This window comes from Sinocyclocheilus anshuiensis, unplaced genomic scaffold (assembly GCF_001515605.1).
Source record: "Sinocyclocheilus anshuiensis isolate Anshui unplaced genomic scaffold, SAMN03320099.WGS_v1.1 scaffold1448, whole genome shotgun sequence".
Classification (NCBI taxonomy): Eukaryota; Metazoa; Chordata; class Actinopteri; order Cypriniformes; family Cyprinidae; genus Sinocyclocheilus; species Sinocyclocheilus anshuiensis.
This window is the reverse complement of record NW_015547730.1, coordinates 854543-874622: the sequence shown is the minus strand read 5'-3', so window position 1 is coordinate 874622 and position 20080 is coordinate 854543. Positions and strand designations below refer to the sequence as shown.

The window sequence follows — 20080 nt, the reverse complement described above, 5'->3', positions numbered from 1 at the left end:
CAGCCCGACGCTCTCGGCGGCCCGGGAAAGCATAGCGGTCAGCTCTGGACCTGACTCGGGCAACGCCACTCTTCCTGACGGAGGCAGCGCAGCCGAATCCTCATCTCCAGAGCCTAGCTCACCAGCGATCGACGCGATCGACATCCTGTCATCTGCCTGCGCTCCGCACAAGATGCTGGGCCCCGCCCTGTCCGCAAACTCGTCGATGCGCTAGAGGAATGAGAGGCCCGCGGAGACGTACTCGACGGGGAAGCTCTCACCGTGATCCTCAGATTTCCCTGACCATGAACCGAAGTAGCCCACATCCAGAAACGCACGAGCGGAAAGCCATCTTTAAAAAGACGCCCGTCGCTCGTGGAGCTCTCTTAGATATTTGCTCTTTTAGAAAAATGGAAACACTCTTTTAGAGAGAGCGCTGAAGCGCCCAGGGGAGGTCGCGGCGAGACCGCAGAATGGAAGCTGCAGCACGCCGAAGATGAGCAGCACTGAATGGCAACCCCCGCTGACGCGCCGTAACACCAACGCCAGACTGTTTCTTTACAGACACTCACGGAGATTCGTCCTAGTAGAAGGCTCGGCTCCGAAGCGAAAAGCTGATGTGCGTTTGCACGCACTCTCCTTTTATACCAGCGCTGCGGGGCGAGGTGCGCGTGGCGAAACACGCACGCCAACTGTCATTGGCTTGTTTAGTTAACACTCGAAGGTGATTGGGCTCTCGGGCGAGATCCCAATTCGTCAGTCACGACTGACGTAACGTCGAACGTGACTGACTGAAAGGGAATAATAGTTAAAGAAAGTTATATTAGCTAATAATAGTCTTATACACAACCGTTCAAAAGTTTGGGGTCAGTAAGATTTAAAAAAAATAAAATTAAAAATACATAAAAATACAAAAAAACATTTTTTTTTAATTTACAATGTTACAAGAGATTTCATTTTTATTTATTTTAAATAAATGCTGTTAAATAAATGATTCTTTAAAAAAATCATTAAAATAATATCACAGTTTCCATTAACTATTTCCAATATTGATAATAATAAGACATGTTTCTTGAGCAGCAAATCAGTATATTAGAATGACTTCTGAAGGATCATGTGACACTGAAGACTGGAGTAATGGCTGCTGAAAATTCAGCTTTGCATCACAGCTATAAATTACATTTTATAATACATTACAATAGAAAACATTTTAAATTGTAAAAAAATATATTCACAATATTACTGTTTTCACCATATTTTTTATCAAATAAATCCACCCTTGATAAGCATGAGATTTCTATCAAAAGCATTAAAAAAATCTTTTGAACAGTCAGTGTTTTCCCTATAGAGTTTTAGGGTGGAACATGAATTGACATGGCCATCTCCCATGAGAGCTGAGAGTCAGGTAAACACGTATCAGTCTTTGTGCCGATCCCTTCACACAAGCATCCTCAAGAGTTTTATTAGAACTGTTTGGTCAGCACACACACATACAGTACACATTCCCAGCAGACGTCCCATAATTAACACAGCAGAACTGCACAGCCCAGTTCTGAGCTCTTTAATTAAACCGTAAATGGTTTCAGAGGATGAGTAGATAGAATAAAAGACCCGAGCGTCAGACAAGGTGTTTATTTGTGTACGTGTGGTTAGTGTCTCCCATTGTTCCTTTGTCTGGGTGAAGATTATGGAATTCTGATTTGCAGATTGAAGATGTTTGTGTTTGAGAGAGAGATTAATTAAAACGAGAAGTGAAAAGCAGATAGAGTGACTCTCCCAACACCTGAGAGTACTAACTTGGAGTGTGTGTGTTTCTTTAAAGCATTAATGAGAAGGCTGCCAGGCAGGCGCTGACAATACACTCCAGTCGTGATTGTGTCAGCACTAGTGTATGTATGTTAGCGTATGCGAGTGTGTCAGACTTTTTGAAGTGCTGTCTAAACGTTCTGGACTTGCTGATTAAGCTTACAGGAACATTTGATTTCGACCAGGAGGAAATGAAAGATGTGTGTTGTTCATGTGTTTGTGTGTGCCTTGTTTTATAGTCTTTCTGAAATCTGTGTGTGTGTGGGAGGTTGTCAGGGTTTCTCTGATGCTTTGTCAGTGCTGAACTTTGATTGCTCTCTTTGAGGTCCCAGTCGGTCCATTTCCCTTCAGTGCAGCAGTTCCAGGAAGAAGGCGAGGAAGACGGATGAAGCCACTGGAAAAAGAGATGTATGTGGAGAGATGAGACAAGCGTGCAATAGGAAGAAATACAGCTGAAGGAAAGGCATTGTGTTGAGAGGAAAGAGTGGAAGGATAATGAAATTGCAGGAGCAGTGAAATGGTGGAAGGTGTTTCAGAATGAATGAATTAGAAGGACAAGATTTAAAGGGGTCATATGATGCTGCTAAAAATAACATTATTTTGTGTATTTGGTGTAATGAAACCGAATACCTCAAGCGTGTGACGGAAATGTTACGCCCCTTACCATATTGTGATGCCTTGTCCCGGCCGGAGCGATGATACAAAAACATTAAAACCCATTATAAACGAGGCATTTGTTGCATCCAGTGGGAACATAATTACGGATTATAATGACTTATACTGTCTTTTTACGCATTGCGTTGCATTGCATCGCGCCGCGTAAACATAAATCTCTGTCTGCATTTGTGATCAGAGAAATGACAAACAACAAGTGCTACTCTACACTGCTCAAAACTCGCATTTGAATCATCAGTGGCAAATCCTTTCAATGAAAACGTACTTACGTGAGTCAGAACTGCTGGCATTTTAGTCTAACGTTACTCTACCAGGATCAGTAAACCGTCCTCCTTGTAACACTCCAAAGAGAAAGGAAAAATTGAAATCGCATCATATGACCCCTTTAAGAGAAGTGAAAGGACAGAATGAGGGAGGAGAAAGAAAGGCCTTTGATAGACTATATCAGGGGTTTTCAAACTTTTTAATCCCAGGTACCCCCAAATATGATGATTCCTTGCAGGGGACCCCCTTGTCTAAAATATAAAGACGACTATGTATTTTAAGTATAAACATGTAAACTAAAATTCTGTATAATGTAAAGACATATTGCAATTCATATTTCAATAAACAGGCATGTGAAATGCTATTGTTTTAATAACAATTTATTTTATTATTTGGCAACTTACTATAGCCAAAAATGATTCTCACAATTAACAATTTCCTGTAGCTTTTTGTATTTCTAAAAAAAAATTGCTAAATATTTACATTAACTGAACAGGGTACCTTTTCTAAATAAGGCACTGGCAGATGAAAAGTTAAACCTGAAGGACAACATTTGTAGTTTCTGTAGTTTTTTGTTGTTGTTGTTGTTGTTGTCTTGTATTTCTAGAACACTGCAAAATATTTACTTTGAACTAGGTACCTTTTCTAGTTAAGACACTGTTAAATGAAAAGTTAAACCTGAAGGACAACATTTGTAGATTCTGTAGTTTTTTGTTGTTGTTGTTGTTGTCTTGTATTTCTAGAACACTGCAAAATATTTATATTGAACTGGGTATCTTTTCTAGTTAAGACACTGTTAAATGAAAAGTTAAACCCGAAGGACAACATTTGTAGATTCTGTAGTTTTTTTTTTGTTTGTTTGTTTGTTTTTTCATATTTCTGGAAAATTGCTAAATATTTTCATTAACTGAACAGGGTACCTTCTTTCACAGTATTACAGTGTGACAAGTTAAACCTGAAGGACAGCATTTGCATTACAAACACAATCAAACCAATTTGAATCATTCACTGATTCAAAAACTCCTAATGGGATGGATGAGCTTGGTGACTTCTACATAGTTTGTCATAGCGTGGTTTCATTTTAGTGAGAGCCAGGCGCATGTCACTTTCAACCTCCAGACAGGCTCTGTGCTTAGACTGAAGTACTTTCAGTGCTGAAAATCCAGCTTCACACAAATAAGTTGTGGCAAAAGGTAAAAGATATTGTATTGGCTTCTCTGACAACACAGGGTAGTCCTCTCTCACAGACATCCAAAACTCTGATAGAGGAAGACATGGGAACCTTGTTTTCATCCCGCCGTCATTTGTCAAGTCAATCAGTTGCTCCTGGGCTGCTAGATCCAGATGAGTGCCAACCCCTGGTGCAAATGGGTTCCTAACAAAGTCCAGGTGGTTGTTGTTCAAATCAGGGAAATACTGTTTAAAATAGCCCTGAAGATGTGACAGGTGAGACTGAATTATGGGCGTGATGTCAGCAGTGGAGGAGATGTGCTCCTGGTTGTAGAGAGGAAAAATTTCTGTTACTCCCTCTTGCAGTTTGCTTTCCCATAGGGATAATTTTTGCGTGAATGCGCACATCTTATCTTGTGCATTCAGTATGTGAACATTGTGTCCTTGCATGCTCTGATTGAGGACATTGAGATACTGGAAAAAATCTGCCATGTATGACAACTTCAGTATCCATGTGTCATCTTCAAAACATTTGGCAAGCTCTAGTTTTTTATCAGAGAGAAACTCTCTCAGCTCTTTGGGCAGCGCATACACGTGACTTAACACTGAGTGGAACAGCAAACCCTCGTAATCAGCACCCATTTCTTTGCAGAGTAAACTGAAGAGTCTGTGTTTCAAGGGGAGTGATTTTACATAGTTCACCATTTTTACTACATCCCTCAGCACTTGATGCAAATCATCTTCAATGCATTTGGCCACAAGAGCCTCATGGTGAAGCATACAGTGTGTGGCAACAGCGTTGGGGGCTTTCTGCTGCGCTTACCGGTCATAGCGTCAGCACCGTCAGTACACACTCCAACACACCGAGACCAGTCTATTGAATTGTCCGTCATGAACTGATCCATCAGATTAAAGATGTCCTGCCCCGTGGTTCTGCCTTCAAGGGGTTTACAGAAGAGAAGTTCCTCGATAAATTTGTCCTTACCGAGGAAACGTATATAGACCATTAGCTGTGCTTGATTCGCTATATCAGTACTTTCATCCAACTGCAGCGCAATGTATTCACTGGCTTGCAGATGTTCTAAAAGTTGCGACGAAATATCATTGGCCATCTCACCTATGCGTCTGCTTACTGTATTGTCTGACAAAGGCACACAATCTACCTTTTGTGCCGCTTCCTCTCCAAATAACTCCCTGACGATGTCTTTGGTAGCTGGTAATAATAATGCTTCGCCAACTGTGTGCGGCTTCTTAGCACGCGTGATGTGGAGGGATGCCAGATATGATGCTTTTAAACACCTCTCAGGGACTGATGCTTGCTGCCGAAAATACTAGTCTGCCGGGCCAAACACAACTCCTGATGTTTGAAATAGTCAGTCGATTTTCCTGCCTCATTGGGATGTTTCTGCTGTAGATGGCGCTTGAGCTTGGATGGTTTCATGCATTCGTTGGAGATAATCTCTTGACAGAGAACACACTGGGGTATCTTGACTCCCTGCTTTAACATGCAGGTAAAACCAAAGGCAATGTAAGATTTGGTATATTTTCTAGTTTTTGCCTTAGCATTTGCCATGTCAGATTTACACGAACTACTTGTGAGAGCGGGATTCTTCAAAAATCTTTCCATCATTTGTAGTGCATGTACATAGCTGCTAATTGCTCCATTCAACTGTATGCAAAAAATTAAGAGCGCAATATTTTTTGGGATAAACACATTACAAGGATCCACTATATAAATCACAAAACTATATACAGATTTGGTCATTAATAACTTTAGGATAAAAAAAATGTATCTTGTCTAAATTGTAAATGTTTTGTTTCTGCCAAGTTTTTCGTGGACCCCCAGCGCTCTCTTGCAGACCCCAGTTTGAAAACCCCTAGACTATATGGATGATTTTTAGTTAGAGGCACTTTTGTCTACTTTAAATCTTGGAAAATGTTTCATTTGTGTTCAAATAAATGTTTCAGCTTGTCCTGGGAGATTTGATCATTACCTTAAAGGAATGGTTAATCCAAAAAAAATCTGAAAATGTACTTGCCCTCAGGCCATCCAAGATGTAGATGATGATTTTATTTATTAATGGGAACAGATTTAGAGAAATGTAGCATTATAACACTCACCAATGGATGCTCTGCAGTGAATGGGTGCCGTCAGAATGAGACTCCACAATAATCCACATGACTCCAGTCCATCAATCAACATCTTGTGAATGAAAAGCTGTGTGTTTGTAAGAAACAAATCCATCATTAAGACATTTTAGCTTTAAAACCGTAGATTAGGTTACAACATCGGTGCCGATAGCCTCGTGGGTAGTGCGCCGACATATAGCGCCCGTTGTGCTTTGGGCGTCCCAAGTTCAAGTCCTGGCTCGTGGACCTTTCCCGATCCTGTCACCCTCTCTGTCTCCCAAGGGTAGAGGCCCAAAATATTCATTCATTTCATTCAACTCGTCCTTTCATTCAGCTTTAAGCAATCTTAAAAATGATGAAAAGGAATTAAAGAAATTACAGAATTAAAAAGGTATTATAATCAACTGCCTGCAACTTAAAGGAATAGTTCACCTAGAAATGAATATTCTGTTATCAGTTACTCACTCTCATGTCATTCAAAACCCATTAGACTTTCATTCACATTGAAAAATAATAATTTTTTGTCATTCTGTCATCACTCACTCCTTCATCCCAGGGCAAAATACAATGACCTGTCAAACCAGACACTGAATGAAAGAAAAAGTCTACCTGCAGCATAATAAAACCATTACAAACACAAGAAACATTCATATACTGCATTACAAATTGTCTTCTACACACTAGAATACACAATTCTAGAATATTTGGTCACAAAAATGTGTTGTAATCCCCCCCCCCCCCAAAAAAATGCATTGCTTCAGATCCCTATCAGCTGTATTATTTTCCTTGTACTCGGACACCAGTAATATCAACAGCTCGATGTCAATGTGGTTCTGGAAAATTGCTTGCTTTGTCACGTAGTTCTTAGTGTGAATAAACCTTCAGGCTCTCTTTTCGTCCTTATCCATATATGGATTTTACAGTGGGCACTATTGCACACAGCATAGCACAAAGTGTGTCCTTTTTCATACCTAACACTTTGACAGCTCTCCACTAATGTAATTAAATCATACACCATATTTTTCACACAAAGGCGAACCTTTCATACATCGCCTCCATGTATGACTCACCCTGAGAAGCCATTACAAGCTAACACACTTAGAAGTACATCACATGCACAGATTTGTTGTAGTTTCTATTAGGGCTGTCACGATATCAGATTTTTCACTACACGATCATCGTGTGCACAAATATTTACGATAACGATATATCGTAATATACATATAGAAATCTCGAAAAATAAATAAACCATGCTATTAGTCAAATCCATTGATTTTTTCCTTTTTTGACCAATGAATCACACCATTGTATACAAAAGGATCAATTACACTAAACAGATGAGACTAAAATGCTAACCGTTTTTAGTTTAGTATAGTTTCAAAATACAGCAATTTGTTGTAATAAAAATATATTTTTACTCTAAACGGGTGTTCTAAATAACTTCCTTCTGTGAACTGATTCTTTTTACAGAATGAGGCTGAAATTAAATTATTTTATAGGATTCTATAGAGTGGATAAATGCTATGTCGATTAGCATTACCTTATAAATACATATCCTTAGTAAAATACCTAAGATGGCTTAAAGAACACAGATAATCCATACACTGTTGCAATCGTGTGTTGATTGTCTTCATGTTTCATCAGATAAAACATTTCTTTCTGCATTGTACTCATCTACAGTGATAGCTAGATGCCTACAGAGATATCATAAGTTCTATTACTCCTATGAGTCTTGCATGTGGATTTTCTGTGCGAGAGCGCCCTCCGGCGTCGAGTATGAATGAAACAAATTACATGTGAGAGTTTAGTACTCCATAATGGCGCTGACTCTAGATTATTACGTGTTGTATTGTCTTATGTGTACTATCCATTTTTAAATATTGCCATTATTGTATATTGCGACACCTCCAATTAACACGATAACGATATTTTGTTATTTAAATATCACTATTATCGTCAATACTGGTATATCCCAACTCCCTAGTCTCTTTCTTATACATGACCCTGGACCACAAAACCAGTCATAAGGGTCAATTTTTTGAAATTGAGATTTACATCGTCCGAAAGCTGAATAAATAAGCCTTCCATTGATGTATGGTTTGTTAGGACAATATTTGGCCGAGATACAACTATTTAAAAATCTGAAATCTGAGGGTAATATTGAGAAAATCACCTTTAAAGTTGTCCAAATTAAGTCCTTAGCAATACATATTAGTAATCAAAAATGAAGTTTGGATATATTTTACAAAATATCTTCATGGAACATGATCTTTACTTAATATCCTAATGATTTTTGGCATCAAATAAAAATCTATAATTTTGACCCATACAATGTATTATTGGCTATCGCTACAAATATACCTGTGCTACTTATGACTTATTTTGTGGTCCAGGGTCACATACTGTAAAAGTAACTAAACATTTCTTAAACAAGCAGACAAACAACCATATAGATTATTCTATAGATGCAGTAAAAAAAAAAAGAAAACATAACATGGTTGCCATAGTATCTAATGCTAGGCTTTTTCACAGAGGAACATCAGTCCTGGTTAGCAGTGTGAAAATTGCTCATAGTAAAGTATGATAGAAAGACTGTTACTGGTATTAGACGTGCCCAGACTTCATACTCTGTGTTTAGCCTGTTTGCTAACAGTATGGGGCTAATAATAAAGCCACTGCGGTGACAGGCGATGATTAGCCACTGACGTGCTTTCCGTGTCTCTGTTTGCTTTTATCTGTCACTCTCCGTAGCCTTCGCTTAGCAGGTGTCCTGTTTAGATAGGAAAGCGAAAGAAAAAAGAAAATAAGCTTGACTGAGGAATAGAACTATGGCTTATAAATGGCAGTCTGTTTTAAAGACTGCTAATAAACAGCAGGAGAAAGAAGGGGACACAAAATGAGTGCATTGAAATGTGTAATGCAGATGGATTTGATGCTGAAAAGTTGGTTTGCCCACAGAAAGAAAGGGACTGATTAGAGAGGGAGTGGACGGGAATGAGGAAAGGAAAATTTGAGTGAGATCAGAAAGGGAAGGAGAAGATAAAGATGCAAAGGAGGGCTTCAAAGTGAGGCTGGAGAGAGAAGGATAGATTATGCTGTTTGATTCATGCTGTTTCGTTAAATGCGCATTGATTGCTCAAGCTGTAACGAGGTCCCTGCTGAAAATATACACATTAATGAATGACTCTGGACAGGCTAATGCTGCTAATGAGTGCGGGTTGGTTGGTGTGAGTCTGTGTTTAAGTTTTTTTTTACAGTCTTCTGTATATCTTACTGCATGGTGCAATCCAGGTTACTGCATAACCTCTACTGGCCAACACCAACAGATTGATACTGTTGTGAATAAAACAATAATAATTGACATTAAGTGCTGCATGAAATGCGTGTTAAAGGGGTTGTTCAACCTAAAATAAGAAATTCTGTCATCATTTACTCACCCTCATGTCATTCCAAACCTGTAGAATTTTCTTCTGTGGAACACAAAAGAAGATACTTTTTGATGATCGATGACATCCATTGTCAATGAACTATCAAAATATCTTTTTTTTTACTGTTCCAGATAACAAAGAAAGCTCATGCAGGTTTGGTACAACATGTTGGTGTGTAAATGATGACAGAATTTGAACTATCCATTTAATGCCAGGTGTAAACAATAAAAGGCATGAAACCCTAAATTTGACGTTGACCTAGACTCGGCGAACAAAATCAGACGTGACCAAACCTTATCAGGCTTTGTGTAGCCAACAGATAAATTGCATTGAAAATCAAAATTAATATTAGAGGGCAAAAGTTGTTATAGAACTCTGAAAGGGAAAGCACTTGGAGACACAATAAGAAGCTTTTAACACTGTTTATTCATCTTGCACTGTTAGCAGATGGGCATGTTTTACTTATTTGCAGCTATGGCAGCATCTTAATATTTCAAAGCAAGTTTGTTTTTTCTTTTTTCAAATGATTCTGTGCACAAACAGTTGTGAATGATTGTGCTGTCTGACTCAATTTTAAGGAAATGGTTTAATAATAATTATTATTATTATTGTAATTATATGTATTATTTTTGTTATATTAATGTATAGTTTTTGCCGTTGGAAAGTTTTTTTATTGTCATTGTAATAACTGTTTTAGCTGTGTAATTATTAACTGATTTTTTGTTGTTGTTTTGCTTTGGGTTTTTTTTTTTTTTTACTTTTCGTCTCTGTTTTCTTTGTTTTTCAGCTTGCTGTTCTGACAGAACTCACTCATTCTCATGGCAGTGAGAGGGCCGGTCTGTCGAACCCTGTCCATCCAGGAACAGGAAGTATTTATCACAGCGAGAATGTCCAGCTAAAGCTTTCTCCTCCGCCACTGGTGGAGGAGTAGATGACTCCGCCCACTGTTACAAATCATAATAAAGCACTACCATGTCTGTACAGAACTCAAGTTTGAGATGTTGTGTTTCAATGCTTTGCAGTCCCTACATTCTCAAATCAGATGATACAAATGAATGGTAATCTTTAATTACTAGTTAATGCATGTTAATTCCACATGTTTCAAAAATGCTAAATGGAGAAAAATCATTTATATTGGTAAACAGATTAAAGTAATATTCAAATGAGCCACAGTCTTTACACTTGGTAGTTTAACTACCTGAGGCAAACAAAAAGAAAGAATGTGTTTATGGATATATGAGCCTGCATTAGCCTTTTATGATCACACGCGCACAAGGAATTTGACTTTGTTAACAAACATTTCCAGTACTTATTTTTAAAGCAAAAATTATTAAATGTAATTCATTTAATTTAAATGTTAAACTTTATTTAGATTTAATTTAACTTAATTTCATTCTTGCTGTTAAAGCACTGATAAAGTAAATCAAATATTTATAAATAAGAATGTTGCATGTCTCAAAAATATTGCAGTATAAAGACAACCACTGAGGCAGCATTAAGTGTTTGTGAGAGATTCATAGGCTTCAGTGGTCTAAGGTAAGAAGCTGCTCTGTGGACACCAGCAACCAGATTCAGTATTCAGTATTCCAGTCTGCAGGTTGAATTTTCTCAGTTGTCCTCCAGTATCACTGATTCTAATATACACACTGTTACTTACACAGGAAACAGTGAGATGTGTGTGCTAAAGAACAGATACACAAGAGAGTTCTTAAAGAGATAGAGAGCAGGCGCTGTTCCCCTACAGCCTCTGAGAAAGGATTGTTCTCTCATCAAAAGCTCATTTCAGTGTCCTAAACAGGCACAGAGATGCACCGCAAACACTGTCCTGCTGATGCAGCTGCGAGTGTGTGTTGTGTAGCTTCATTCAGGGATTCTTAAAAAGTCTTAATTTGCCCTTCTACAAATTAAGGCCTTAAATAGGTCTTAAATCAGAGCAAGTCTTAGATTCAGAAAGTTATGGAAATTTAATTTATTTAGTGTTTTTTGTCTTGTTTTCCAATACAAATATCTAAACATCCTTAAATAAAGATACATTCACTTGAGATGTAAAAATTAAGATATGAAGTCTTGTTTTCTGAGAAATTGAACAAAATTAGGTGAAGTACATTTTTTATATTTAAAGAATTTGCCACTGACGATTCAAAAGGGAGTTTTTTGGGCGGGGTAGTAGAGTAGCACTTGTTGTTCGTCATTTCTCCGATCACAAATGCAGGCATGGTTTTATGTTACGCTCCGGCCGGACAGGGCATCACAGTATGGTGAGGGGCGTAACATTTCCGTCTCACGCTTGAGGTATTCGGCCAATCACAATGCACTGGATAACTGGCCAATCAGAGCACACCTCGCTTTTTCAGACCGATGAGCTTTGTAAAAATCGACGCGTTTCAGAAAGGCGGTGCATAGAGGAGAAACAATAATGTACAGTATGTGGAAAATAATGTGTTTTTTGAACCTTAAACCGCACAAACACATTTCATTACACCAAATACACAAAATAATGTTCTTTTTAGCAGCATCATATGACCCCTTTAAAAGAACAGTCAGTCCAATTCTCACTATTAACAAACTATTAACTAACTTTTGCCTCAATAAACTACTAATTTGCTGATAATTAAAAGGTAGTTGTTAAATGTAGGTATTGGGTAGGATTAGGGATGTAGAATAAGGTCATACAGAATATGTGCTTTATAAGCACTAATAAACAGCCAATATGTTAATAAGAGGCATGCTAATAAGTCACTATTTAATAGTGAGAATTGGTCCCTATACTAAATTAGAGTATAGGGAACAAATATCTGCCAATGGGATATGAAAAGGTGTTTTCCCTTTGAATTACAGTTCAGATCATACCCCTTGCAGAATATGCAAAATGTTAATAATTTTAACAAAATAAGAGGGATCATGAAAATTGCATGTTTTTTTTTTTTGGTGCTGTCCTGAATAAACTATTTCATTTAACACGTTTACATATATTCCATATCCACAAGACAAAATAACTAGAATGTATTATTTATCTGTTCTAATAAAATAACTAGAATATAAATTATATAAATAGAATTTATAAAAATAACCTTGTTGAAAATTTTACATATGCTTGATTCTTAACACTAAGGCCCGGTTTCACAGACAGGGCTTAGACTAAGACAGGATTAGGACATTGTTCAATTAGGAAATTTAAGTAATTTTTATTAACATGCCTTAGAAAAAAAACATTATTGGTGTGCATCTTGAGACAAAACAAAGGCACTGATATATTTTAAGATCAGTCATTGCGAGTTTCTTTCAGTTAAAACAGCTCAGATTCTGAAACGTCCCCTTATTTCTCTCTTTTTCGTGGCACCCGTCAGGGTTGCCCCCTTTCTCCTCTCCTGTTTGCTTTGGCTATAGAGCCTCTCTCTATAGCGTTAAAATCATCTTCAGTATTTTCAGGTATTCACAGAGGAGGAAGAGAACATCGTGTCTCATTATATGCAGATGATCTTCTGCTATATGTTTTAGACCCTCTTAACTGCATAGATAACATAATGCATCTGTTGAATGAGTTTGGCTCTATTTCAGGATATAAGCTGAACTTTGCTAAAAGTGAGTGTTTTCCCATAAATGAATTGGCAAAACAGATTTCTCCAGCTATACTCCCTTTTCGCATGTCTTTTACAGGCTTCCGTTACTTAGGGGTTTATATTTCAAACTCATTGAAGTCATTGCACAAAGAAAATTTTATAAAATTAATGGATCGCATTAAAGTAGATCTTCAGTGGACTGAACCAATTAAAATGAATATCCTTCCACAAATACTTTTTCTATTTCAGACTGTTCCCATTTTTCTCCCCAAATCTTTTTTTAAATCATTTGACGCCACTATATCCTTGTATATTTGGGCTGGTAAGCCTCCACGTGTACACGATCATACTCATTCATTTTATACATGTCCGAAATTGTATCCATTCTGGTCTTCTTTTTTTTTGCTACATTGTCAAAGGCTCTTAATGTTTCTGTGAAACTCTGCCCAATAATTGCAATTTTTTGAGTACCCCCTGCTGATAGCATGTACAATAAGCGTCATGCTGATATTATTGCTTTTGCTTCATTGTTAGCCAAAAGACATATAAAATGTGGAACCCTGTCCTTTCCTTTGTTGAAACTGTATCTTCATTAGATATTTGATTTCAACCCCTTGAAGTAAGATATGGTAACTGGATCTTATTTTTCCACCTACATTTCTATACATAGAGCGTTAATGGTCCCTAAACTATTCCGCAAAGGCCTGACTGTTTCCACCTCACCTTCTACTTTTAATACTCCCATATGCACTTGGAACAACCCAGATAAAAGGCCATTTCTAAGTGTGTCGGTGAGCGTTTACATGTGTGGGCAGTGGAAGAGAGTCAATCAAAGGATGGAGTGTTTTTCGATGATGGCTTTAAATCTCTCTGATTGTGCTGAGCCTCGGCCTGTGTCTCTAAAGTGCTGGAGGAAACATGTCAAATGTGCATTCAGGGTAAGAAATTATTACAGGTCATTTGTGAAAAGTTTTCCAGCGTGGCCTTTCATACTCGTAGCATTTATGAAGTGTAATGTATTTAAATTTCATTATTTTTTTAAAAAGAGAGAAAAAGTTTTTACCTACCACATTAAGGTTTGATGCATAAGGTGAGTTAATAGTGTAATCTCACTGAATGCATTAATATTGAAGCCTTTTAAAAGAGCACATCCTCATTACCACTACAAAAACAATGCTATGCTGGTAAAACTCTTGTTTATTCCGGCTGTTTCATGAGCCTTTCCATTCAAAGGATCTAGTTTACTCTGTAAAGCACAGAGAGACAGGAAGAGAGAGGATCCGGCATCATATTGCGCTGTATTGATCTTGTTTTGAGGAGAGTACTTCATACAGATATGAAAGTAAATAAATAAACATAAATAAACCGTTGGACATGAAATCAAGTGCAGAGAGCTGTGAAGTGCAGTGCTTGTGTTTCTTATTTTAAAAAGCATTAAGCAAACTTCTGCTTCAAGTGCAGCCTTTCAAGAGCGCACATTTAAAAAGCAATTAGCTGACTTTCCATTCTGCTGTCATTTTAATGTTTTCAGGACAAAATAATTAAATAGTTTGACAAGAGATCTTGCATTTCTGTGGATGGTGTTGTGGCATGGAATTTGAAATAGAAGAAAAGCAAAGGATTTCTATTAGTAATTTCCCTTTAATTGCACCTGAATCAGTGATGAATATTAAAAAATTTAACCCATTATAAAATGCAAAAGGTGTTATCAGAGATATTCCCAGCTGGACAAAAGCTTTGCAGTGCTTTTGAATGATCATTGGTGTACATTCTTGGCAACATGTTTGATGTTTACACCTCACAAAACGGAAGATTTTTATAGAATGCCATGTGCTAATACTTTCAACATTCTGAGGCATGGATTATGTGTCCCAATACTTTTTCTTGTTGTCACAAATGGTCAACATGTGACTTTTTTTTTTTTTTTTGCCGGTCACTACATAATATAGAATCGTATCATATTTTACTGTCTTACACCCAAGCAGCCAAGATTGCTTTGGTATTTATTGCATTTCAATAATTTTTTGTATACACGTGTTAATGTTAAAAACAAAACAAGACAAAAAAAATCTCAGATTAGAATAGTAGACGGATGTGAATTGGCATGAATTGTGTGAAATGTGAACACACTGGCTGTTGCTAGGTTCCACTACGCCAAGGAAGGAAGATCAAGGCAGGGCAGCTACTAAGAGCTGAAAGGATGAAAGGATTCGAGCAGCAGATCTTGTCATGCTGGATATAGACTCATTCATCAGCCAACAATTCACTAAAAATGTTTTTTTTATTGGTCTTATGAAGTATTATAATTTGTTGAGATAGTGAATTGGTGGGTTTTTGTTAAATGTGAGCCAAAATCATCACAATTAAAAGAACCAAAGACTTAAACTACTTCAGTCTGTGTGCATTGAATTTATTTAATACACGAGTTTCACAATTTGAGTTGAATTACTGAAATAAATGAACTTTTCCACGACATTCTAATTTATTGAGATGCACCTGTATATTGCATTCTTATTTATTTATTTGATACAAAACTGAACTTCAGGACTAACAAATGTTGTTGCTGCGAGAAGTGAAAGTACACTTTTGTTATTTTTATTCTTTCTTGATACTTTTGGTTGTAGCCAACCTTTTTCTTTTTTTGTATTTGGAAATATAATATACAGTAATATAATATAATATAAATAATATTGGAAATATAAAGACAATATTAAGCTTCGGTGCATTACATAAGTGCACATTTTTCACTGGATTTGAATATAATTGTCTAAAAAAACAGAACTCTTAATTTACAATAAATACTTATGTCTTTAAATGTTTAGTTTTAATTCTGGTTTAATTTACTTCTAGGTAGAAACTAAACTGATACAGTATGTGTGTAATATGTGTGATAATTTGGTATATTGTTAATATTCTTTTATTTTTAGAAATGCAATTTGACAATTTTCATGAGTCTTTATGTTTACCTGCTTTTTGATTTTGGTTGCCAAATCATTAAGTGCTTTATTATATGGCATAGTCCCATATTTTAGTGCCAACAGCCAATAAATCTTAACTATCTGAATCATTATTGTAAACAAGTGTCAATGTTACAAAAATTACATTAGAATTAGAAAATCAAAAATTGCAATTTAAATTCATTTGTTGTAACACTCCAAAGAGAAAGGAAAAATTGAAATCGCATCATATGACCCCTTTAAATGCATACTGTAGACATACACTATGACTGTTTAGCATTCCAGTTTTACTTACATTGTGGTCAGCTGTCACCTCTACTTAAGTTGTATATATGATATAAAACAGAAAGTTTCCTTATTAAACACACACACACACACACTGAGTTAGAGTATCACTTACTTTCTTATGGTAACCCTAATCACCATCCAGTAGAGATGAGATTTGCCCATTATGCTTGAAAAATGAGTGTTAAACCTAAAATAAGAATTTTCAAAGGAGGGTAAAAAAAAAGGCTCACATCATAACTAGTCACAGTATTTGAGGCTTCATACCATTTCTTTTTTTAATTTTCCTATGGTTTAATTTTGATTAAACCACAGAAATTGGTTTTGAATTGAATTGGTGATTTATGCCTTTTATTGTTGTATGAGAGGCCATCCACTAAAATGTTTGTGGAAAATGTATTTGTAATTTCTTCAACAATGACTTACGCAACAGCAATTAACACAACCAAAAGGATTATGATTCATCTGTAATAACACTAACTTGAATTGTAAATGAAGCAGCGCTGGAGGTTTTGTTGCCCTCATGACTGAGTTGATTGAGCTTTGTGGAGGAGTGTTTGGTCTCCAATCCCTTTTTTCTTCCTGTTTTAATGATCTGACTCAGGCACAGCTGGCCTCTCTTGAGTATTTAAACCGTGCCATGTCTCAGCACTGCACATCTCTGCTCACACTGTGAATTTTCAGTCTTATGGAAAGAAAAAGCACTATAGGCTTAACGAGATAGAGAGGGTGATTATGGAGTCTTCACAAGTTGTGAAACTGACTGAATGTGTTGTTAAATAATCGCACTGCCAGGGCTGTTATTGGCTGTGCTGCATTTATTAGTGTCATGCTAGTTCCAAAGTCAATGTTCTAATCTGGGCAATTTACCTGAAACCACCCACCCTCACAATCCAGCATTCAATGAGACACTGAGCCTATTGCTACTGGACATTAAACAAGAGAGGTGAGTTCACATGTATCTTGGTGGGCTTGAAAGCTTCTCAGCACATTTCCTTCATGTTTCATTGTGTTTTATGCCTTGGGAATGCTATCACACTCTTGAGAGAAACTCCAATATGTTTTGAGAGACTCATTGCTCTTGAAGGACCTTGCCTCTGTTCACAATAGTAATTCATCATCATCATGGACTTATTTGTGCTCAGGGTAAACAAACAATTTGAAGCACCATCTCACTACTTATGCTGGACTTTGGTGATGCTGGATGTATAATATTTGTACTTGTTACTATTTTATCAGAAATATCCCTGTGCTATAAGCTGTTTTTAGGTCATTCTGTGTTCTGCAATGCTACATTTTTGTTTGTATAAGATTTAGAGGTAAAGTATGCAATTTTGATGCCAGTAGCATCACGAAATGGAAAAATGCATGTCAGGCTTTGATATTAAAGCAGCAATTTAATAGAAACAAAATACACATTGCTTTTAAAGTGACGACATGGAATTCAAAATCTAACTGGCATGTTTCAGAAAATGAATAGATACTTCAGACACTTTTTAAATAGTGAAATAGTGAATAGGAAATTTAGAACCCGGTCTGCTCGGCGAACTTATTTTAGTTTTGATTTTAAACACCCAAACTTCAACTTCAATATAGACAGCCGCTTGATTTAATTTAAAATCCATTTTGTTCTTTTGTGTTGTTCTAGTGGATTTAAAAGTTCGGATGCTTCCCGCAAATCGATCAGTGAGATTTGTATATTTCATATCAGATACAGTAAAAGGTGTGTATCAGATGCGTGCTGAAGGTGATTTTTGCATATAAAGAGCATGCCAAATGAAGGCATGAACTTGTGCTATAAATACACAGTGCCAGGAGATCAGCACATTGAAAAGGGTTCCAGAGGTTCTCCAGAGGTTGGGCTGTATGAGGAGCCACAATGGTGCCTCAATAATTTTTGTTGGTGAATATTCTCCTTCTTTGTTGCACTAAGCTGTAGATACACTGTGGATTAAAATATAAGAATAAAACATAAGGGGTAATTATAAGCGTCATGAACATGAACAATGAATATAAAAAAAAGTCATTTCTGAGAATATTGTGCATGCACATGAGTGATCAACACTAATGTGACAAGTGACAAGCAGCATTGTTTTTAGGTCTAATAGGTCAAGAACATGTAATACTTTTATTAAATCTTATAATTGAAGCACTTGGAAAAAGTCCCTTAGATCCGTTTTTCTAAATGTTTCATATTTATATCTGTGTACAACCCAGTTTAGTTTCTGCATAGTCAAAATTTGGCACAAAATCATCAAAAATGGCACACAGGGTGAAGGAGGTCATTCCAAGTGTTTTTGCACTGGCGTCAATGATGCCGCTGTCTTGCTTTCAGACCAAGAGATGGAATTTGCCAAATAAATTAAATGTATTCCCTCATATTAAAATGTGAATAAATATCCTGAATCATATGTGCTACCTCAAGTCAAATGTAATTTATATTCAGAAACTTGAAATTGACGTTCTCAAATCAATTCTGAATGGCAAACAACCCTGTCAAACATACAGGCTACAGCTCTGCAGAAAAAGGATGAACCTAAAGGTCATGATGAGTGAGGAACATTCTGTAGGCATATGCATAGGAGTCATAGCTTTTGATAATGAATATATTTAGACAACATGCATAGATAAAGAAGAATGCAAATGCTAACTTGCCTAAATAGTATTTTAACATGTTAAAGTATAGCATTTTGATGAGATGAACCAAACACAATCATGCAGTCACCTTCATTTAGAGGTCTCTCAGCACAAAGTTTAACCCTTTACAGTGGCAGTCTAAATTAAATGTTCAATTTTCAGATCAAAGCAAAAGTCTGTTGGTGTTTTTTTTTTTTTTTGCCTTAGGTTAGCTTGGATTAATTAGCTGAATTCTATGGATGTATCTTAGTCTAGCTCTCTGCCTGCTGTGCTGCACTGTTTGCATGAAGATTAACAACACTAGATCCCCTCAAACAAAGTAAACCCCACCACCACATTCTGACAATGAAAGAAAAGACTGTTTACTTTCTGCAAATGATGCCAGCCCAGGGGTAATGCTCTAATTCTCCACTAATGGTTTCAAATAGAGTGCATATCTAATGAGATGAGCTCTGTGTTTCTAGATGGTCTTGAGACTGACAGTGCACTTTTTCTTGTACTTTTGCTAAGTTCAGAAATGAAAGTCTCCTCCCTCTCTCTATCTACCGGATACCTTGTAGCTTCATTTGTTTACGTCTCTCTCTCTTCCGATCCCCAGATAAATGTCTCCCTGACAACCTGTGGGGATGAGTGCATGCTGAATCCGACATTCCTGTTTGCTCATTAGCACGAGTTTCCTGTGTGCTCTATTCTTCAGATCTGTGGACAATGATATGAGCATTACAGTCAACTGTTTCTCCCATCACTTCCAGTGTTTTCATCTTGTTATGCACCGTCTCAGTCATTCTGTTCACAAGACTGATGCAGTCTGGTACCCCTAACAGTGGTTGAGCGGGATCGATTCCAAGTCTTGATAGACTACCCTATTTTCTCCCCTCTGCATCCATAAAGCTGTGCTCTGTTGCAGGCATCTGCTCTCGTTTACATAGCATTGCATCATTCATTTTATAATATGTGAATGCAATGTCATTGAAGTTGCCTGGCATGTTAGGTCATGTAGTATTACATTCAATCAACAAAGAGAAAACTGTTATGGTTCAAAAGTTTGGGGTCAGTGTTTTTTTTTTTTTTTTAAGAAATAGAATTTTATTCAGCAAAGACTTAAATTAATAAAAAGACTGTAAAGAAGTTGTTGTTTTTAAAGTATACTTTCTATTCATCAAAGAATCCTGAGCAAATATATCACGGT

General features: G+C 36.8%; 1 protein-coding gene across 1 annotated transcript in view; it reads left to right on the top strand.

Annotated features, from left to right (window-relative positions):
- LOC107704320 (vacuolar protein sorting-associated protein 8 homolog) overlaps nt 1-10471 on the top strand; it is a 59207-nt gene extending 48736 nt beyond the window's left edge. The window contains exon 9 of the mRNA XM_016507212.1: nt 10240-10471. Within this exon, the coding sequence (XP_016362698.1) occupies nt 10240-10383 (144 nt within the window). The 3' untranslated portion in view covers nt 10384-10471. The remainder of the gene's footprint in view (nt 1-10239) is intronic.
- The last annotated feature ends 9609 nt before the right edge of the window (nt 10472-20080 follow it).